This window comes from Belonocnema kinseyi, chromosome 8, assembly GCF_010883055.1.
Source record: "Belonocnema kinseyi isolate 2016_QV_RU_SX_M_011 chromosome 8, B_treatae_v1, whole genome shotgun sequence".
NCBI classification, from domain to species: Eukaryota; Metazoa; Arthropoda; class Insecta; order Hymenoptera; family Cynipidae; genus Belonocnema; species Belonocnema kinseyi.
Genome location: NC_046664.1, coordinates 85,743,700 through 85,750,473, shown reverse-complemented (window position 1 = coordinate 85,750,473; position 6,774 = coordinate 85,743,700). Strand labels below are relative to the sequence as shown.

The following is a 6,774-nucleotide window of genomic DNA, read 5'->3' as shown; positions in this document are numbered from 1 at the left end:
GCTCTCGCTCTGCTCCTCTAAGAAACAGAGGGAGCTTGCAGTTCTAGGAAGGCTGAAAACGGGGTGACTGAACGTGAGAGTTTTGTGTGTGTATAAAACTGACAAATATAGCTTGGAATCGCCCATAAAAATTTATAATTTAAATTAAATATTACAAAATTAATAGTTGCGCCAGCTCATAATTAAGTCTTAAGTCTTTACAACTTTTTAAATTAAAATAGTTATAATGAGAACATTTAATAGTAAAAAATTCTGAATTGTAAAATTACGTTTTTTAAGATTTTAGAATTGATCAATTTTAATTTCAAACCAATATTTCGAAGAATTTTTTCTCAATTTTTGTACACACATTTACTTTTCTTTTTAGAGAATACTTTTCAATCTAAGGAAGAGAGTGCCGACTATGAAAAAGCTCTCAAACTTTGTGGTGAGTTGAAAAAATCAAAACTTTTTTCCATGATTTTTCTATGCCTAATTATTTTTGTTTCCAATTTTAAATACAATCGAATCTCCAGGCTATGGAAAATTTCACTATGGATTTGTATTGGTTTGTGGAGTTATGTTTCTCTGTGCTGGTTTGCAAAATGGAGTTAATGCCTATATTTTACCAGCAGCGGGATGCGATTTACAATTGTCGTCTGAAGAAAAGGGATTTTTAAATGTGGCCTTCTTAGTAGGTCAGTAATTTTATCTTTCAAAATCTTGAAATTCTTTCTCGGTTATACCTAAATAAATAAATAAAAATAAATCAAGAATAATTATACAGGCAATTTTATAAACATTGAAATTTTTTAGGTGGTGTGATTAGCTCGTTGGTTTGGGGAATAGCTTCAGATGCATACGGTCGAAAAAATATACTTTTGGGTACCTTGATTTCTGATAGCTTTGTTTGCGTGTTGGCAAGCTTGTCGCAGAGTTTCACTATGCTTCTTATTTTCAGAACTGTCGGTGGATTCACGTAAGGATTTTTTATGAAATAATTAATAATAAACATTTAAATAAAGATAAATAGATCATTGAAATTTTTGTTATAGAATTGGTGCACCAGGTGCTTTAGTTTTTACATACCTAGGAGAATTTCATTCAGAAAAGCAACGTTCAAAGAGCATTTGCTACGTTGGATTTTTCTGGACCATTTCCTGGTTAATCTTGCCTGGTTAGTAAAACAGATCATAAAAAGCAATTGAAAAAATATTGTAATGGCCCATGAGAAATTTATTGGTAACTAAATGCCAAAAGATCTTAATTAAACGATTTTTTATTTTTGAAAGATCATTTTTGCAAGATCATTTTTACAGTACGTGTATTCAATAATGATTGTCAAGGGCAAGGATAAACATTTTTAAATGGCTACTAAAAGTCCCTAATAAATTTACGAAAGTTGTTTACAGTTGTTTCAATTTTATCTGTTTTCAGGTTTGGCATGGACAATTATTCCATTATCGTTTTCATTGAGGATTCACGGATTTGTTTTTAATTCATGGCGACTCTATCTTCTATTGACTGGTCTCCCTGCTTTATTAATTTCGCTAATAGGCATCAACTATCCTGAAAGTCCGAAATTTTTGGTGGCCAAGGGCAGAACTGAGGAGGCACTTCAGGTTCTTAGGAAAATGTATGCCATAAATACTGGCCGCGATGAAAGTGAATATCCGGTAAAGGATATTTTTATATTTGAACATTTCACAATTTTAGTTCCATTAGACTAATTAGAAAGAGTTAATATTTTAACATTTTTCTATTTATCACAGGTGAAATATCTTATAAGTGAATATGGTATGAGTGCAAAGGAACTAGAAGCGTGTGACGCTGATTCTAATTTAACAGAATTATTGAGAAACATCTGGAATCAAATTAGAGCGTTGACAGCCCCTCCGTTCTTGAAATATATTGTTCTCAGCTCCTCAATATTTTTCTTGAATATGTTCGGGTAATTAAAATTTATAAAACATCTCGAAATGATTTATATTCTATTCGATTGTTTAAATTTTTTCATTACAGCTACTACGGGTTGGGACTCTGGTTACCAGAATTGTTTAACCGGTTCGAATCGCATTACAAACTTCAACCAAATGTTTCGGTGTCTGTTTGCGAGTTGATAAACAACGCAAATAAAACTGAAGTGTTCAGATTGAGTAAAAGGGATATTTTTGTTCCTGCATGTACTGGTATGAATGAACAAGTGTTTATAAACACTTTGACCATTAACGCAATTTGTCTATTGGGAAATGTCGCTTCCGGTTATCTCGCAGATCGAGTGGGAAGACGAACCATACCCGGTACGTTTTGCAAATTCATCATTGTAATATATATTTTATACAAGTTTGAAAAAATGTTTTTCTCAATCAGCAAATATATTGATGAAAGGCACAAAATTGTATGTCAAGAAAGATTTGTCATAATGTTTTGACACATAATGAGTATTTGTTACTCAATTTTGTTGTTGAATGAACGACTCAAAATTTATTACTCGATAATACAATATCACATCGTGGACAATATTTTAAAGGAATCTATATAGAAAGACTAGAAGTTTTTTTATTTAAGATACAAATTCTGTAGATTTTTCTACCTCTATGGTCGACTCTAAAAATTCCGTAAAACGTGAAATACCCTTCTATATTTCAGCATTGATAGTTTGAATCATAAAACAACAAAATTTGAGTTTCAAACTATAAATTTTGCAATGGCAACATTTCACATTATAGGGTTTTTTCTATAAGTTTTTTAGAATTTAATATCAAGCCTGGTAGAAATGTCGGGTGTCCATCCGTTCGTCCGCCTTACTTTTCTCCCGCCCAAACCAACCTTTGGCACAGCAAAATGTATGAGCACCAAAGCTTGAAATTCCAAAAGGGCATCAGTGCGAATATTTGGCAAATAAAAAGAGCATAAGTGCCAAAGTTTGGTTTTCTAGAAGAGCATAAGCGATAACACTTAATTGCCACTTCAAAAGGGCATAAGCGCCAATGCTTGAAATTTCAAAATGGCACATTTGGCACACCAAAATAGCATAAGCCTTAAAATTTGGAATTATGAAAGAGCCAGAAAAAGCATTTGAACGACTTTATCAAAAACTTAATATGTTACGAAATCTTTTTTGTAGGCAAATGCTTCGACTATTTTAAAAATTTTTTATAAAAGTTTTCGAATTCCAGGACAAGATTAAAGTATATAGTAAATTTGTTTTTTTGTAACTTTCTATGATATTAAACGATTTTTTTTTACATAATGGAAAAAATCTACCCAAAACTAGAATTTTTTGCAAGAATTTGGACACTTAATTAATTTTGCAAGTAATTACAAATTTTTGCAATAAATGACAATTTTCACACTATTCTATTTTATTTTATCGAATTTCATTGTGAAAAATGAAAATACATTTACACCAGATAGTTTTCTACAATAACTGTAAGGTTTTATAACAATTTTTACTTTCTTTAACAAAACAATTAATGATGCAACTTTATTCCTCTATTTAACAAACTTTTTCAAAAATGACCCTGCTTGAGAGACATGTTCGCAATAAAAAATAATAAATGACAATAATGGGAAAATACAAAAATAATGAAAACATTAACTTGGATCTACATTTTTTTTAAATTCGGAATCTTTTACCAAATTTCAGACAAAGATACAATTTCCATAACCTTGTACTTTTTTTGTACAATGGGAATGCTATTTAAGTTCGATTTTTGGCCTGCTCCTACATGGCGTTCACTCTCTCAGAACATAGACAGTCAGTTGGCTGTCGTCCCCTCGGCCCCCAGGGCTTCATGGGTTTCCTACATTCAATTGAAGAGATTTTTAAATTTTATTAGGTATTTTCACGTTATCCATCAGCTAACTTCACTTCATTTAATTCTGAGGGGAAAACAATAGGCCAAATTCTTGGGAATCGGTTAATTTTTTATTTATTTGGCTAATATGTTCGCAAAAACTAATCTTTTCGAGATTATCTCAAGATCTATAAAATATTAAAAAATCAAAACTTTTGTTGAGGAAATCATTATTTTCACGAAAAATACAAGTATGAAAATTCAAATACAAAGACAAGTTTTCTTTCTTTAGTTCTCAAGTCGTTCGGAAAAAATGTATATTGAGTCCGTGCCGTACCTATAAAAAAAATTCAAAGTCGGATTTAATCAACACCCTTAATGAAATAATAAAGTGGTAATAATTATTATTTATTACGAGGATATTACAAAAATAAAGTTTTATCCCATGCATTTGGTCAATCCCCCCCCCCCCGTATTCAACGAAGTGAAATTAGTCGGTTGTTGAAAAGAAAATACCAAATTATGAATCGCAATGATAAGATTGAACTGGAGTTGATTATAAGATTTTCTCGTGTTTGAACTTTCTTTTACAAAATGTTTATTTTATATATATATATATATATATATATAATATGCGTGTATTTTATAAAATAAAAAAAATTAATATCCTAGTGGAAACATATTATATTCACAAAAAATGCAATCATGTGCATATTTCATCCTATAAAAGATTATTATAAATAAGAAATACTATAAATATTTCAAATTCAATATGAATCAAAGTGAACAGTTTGAACAGCAATTTCAATTTGGTTTCTTACTAAATTTAATTGAATTATCAAATTAAAATTTGCGTATTAAACTTTTTGTAACTTGTATCGGACGGTGAAGATCAACCTACAACTTGTATGCAAAGAGATAACACTTTACCCTGACCACATGAAGATTTATTGCCTCTCTTCCAGATCGTTAAAACTAATTTTGGCTATAGAATGAACCATTTTCAGGTGGAAATGTAATTTTTACAATAAAATACATTAAATTACAAACTATGAAAATTGTGATTATACTCCTAAAATGTATTAAAAGCTTCTAAACATTGTATTTTCTAGTAGGATTTTCGTTGTTATAATTTTTACAACTTTTAACTATCTTTAAAAAAACAATAAAAAAAATCCACCAAAAACTACAGTTTTTTGTTTTTTTTCAGACAATTTTGCCAAACTTGACAATTACTATTTCGAAAAATTACAGTTTTCACATTGTTATGCTTTATTGTAATTCATATTATTTAATTTAGATAATATCAGGGAAGATGTGGGTATTCGTTCCACTAAACTGCACAAGTAAATAAAATCCCATTAAAATAGGGAGTAAAGTTCTACAAAAGTTCCATTTTATTCCATTTTAAAAGTCTCTATTAGTGCTGTTGGGATTTTTGTTCAAAAAAGTACTGCTTGAATATGACTAAAGTATTCAAAGCCCATAAAAATTTGTCCCGTTCCGCCAGTCCTTTTTAAGGACGAAAGTACCAGTAAAGTCTGACTTTTTTTAAATTCATAAGACACGGGACATTTTTTGAGTTGGTAGTCACGTAAATATCCCGAGGTCCAAAAAAAACAGCACGTCAGGGTGCTGACATGACCTAAAAACACCTCATACAATTTTTTTTCGAGGGTCAGACTATGTTTATTATATGTTTTGGGGTAGTTGAATGTTGAATCCGAATCCGAGGTCCAAAAAATGTCAGCATATGAGGGTTCTAACATAACATAAAAAAACCTCATCAATTTTTTTTATTATGGGGATTAGACCATATTTATTATGTTTTTGGGGTCGCTCAATCCGAGATCTGAAATCCAACGAAACCCTAACACGTCAGGGTTCTGTCATAAACTCAAAAAAAGCTCGTAATCTAAGCTATTTAACGCTTTAACGTTTTGGCTTTAGCCGTATATTAAATAAAAATCTGTTCATCCCATAAACCCTATTTACTCCACAAAACAAAGGTATATATAGGACCGTCGGCATTTCCGCTACCCGATGTACACCGCAAGGAGGTTGTACGATCAGATTTCGTGCATCATATAGTCCTTACTAGGGCTTTTAGCAAAAAAAATTGAATTTGTGGAATGTTTACCAAGAATAAATGAATGCTTAGATAAATGAATTGTATACATCTAAAATAAATTTCACGAGCTTCTTTGAAAATCAAAACCCTGCCGTGCTGGAATTTTTAGCCGACGGATTCAGGTTCAGCGATCTCAAAAACATATAATAAACATGGTCTGATCCCCGAGGTCCGTTAAGCTGGCAGGACCACATTGCAAAAACGGACTGAAAACCTATATGGATTTTAGGACTCATTTAGGGCTAATTTAATGCCCCATTGCCAAATTTAATGCTCCTCATTTAAATAAAAAACAAACCGGTGGCCATGCTAGCTTAACGTTAAGCTAGCAGAACCACACATAGAAAAAATTAATTTCTCAAAATTTATTTGCTCTATAATTGAGGGCTCATTTAGGGCTCACTTAATGCCATATTATCAAATTTCATGCTCTGCAATTTTTCGAAAAAAAACCTGTGGTCATGCTAACTTAACGTTAACCTAGCAGGACCACACAGAGAAAAAATGGCTTAGGCATTATTTCTTTCTACAATAATTTAGGGCTCAATTAGGGCTCAATGAATGGCCCGTAGCCAAATTTGATGGTACGCATTACAAGCAAGCAGAACCACATATAGAAAAAAATTACTTGGACAATATTTCTTTGCACTGTAATTTCGGGCTTATTTAGGCTTCAATTCATGACCTACTGCCAAATTTGATGCATTTTTTTTACAACTTGTGGTTCTGCTATCTTTACGTTAAGATAGCAGGAGCACACACATAAAAAAAGTCATGGACAATATTTCTTTGCACTATATTTAAGGGCTCATTTAGGGCTCATTTAATGCTCCAGGGCCAAATTTGATGCTCCGCATTTTTTTT

General features: G+C 31.5%; 1 protein-coding gene across 1 annotated transcript in view; it reads left to right on the top strand.

Annotated features, from left to right (window-relative positions):
• The window catches only part of LOC117178826 (synaptic vesicle glycoprotein 2C-like), a 40,347-nt gene that overhangs the window by 28,685 nt on the left and 4,888 nt on the right, over positions 1 to 6,774 (top strand). The window contains exons 4-10 of the mRNA XM_033370321.1: positions 368 to 427; positions 516 to 677; positions 796 to 958; positions 1,035 to 1,156; positions 1,417 to 1,655; positions 1,752 to 1,930; positions 2,002 to 2,279. Coding sequence (XP_033226212.1) covers positions 368 to 427; positions 516 to 677; positions 796 to 958; positions 1,035 to 1,156; positions 1,417 to 1,655; positions 1,752 to 1,930; positions 2,002 to 2,279 — 1,203 coding nt within the window. The remainder of the gene's footprint in view (positions 1 to 367; positions 428 to 515; positions 678 to 795; positions 959 to 1,034; positions 1,157 to 1,416; positions 1,656 to 1,751; positions 1,931 to 2,001; positions 2,280 to 6,774) is intronic.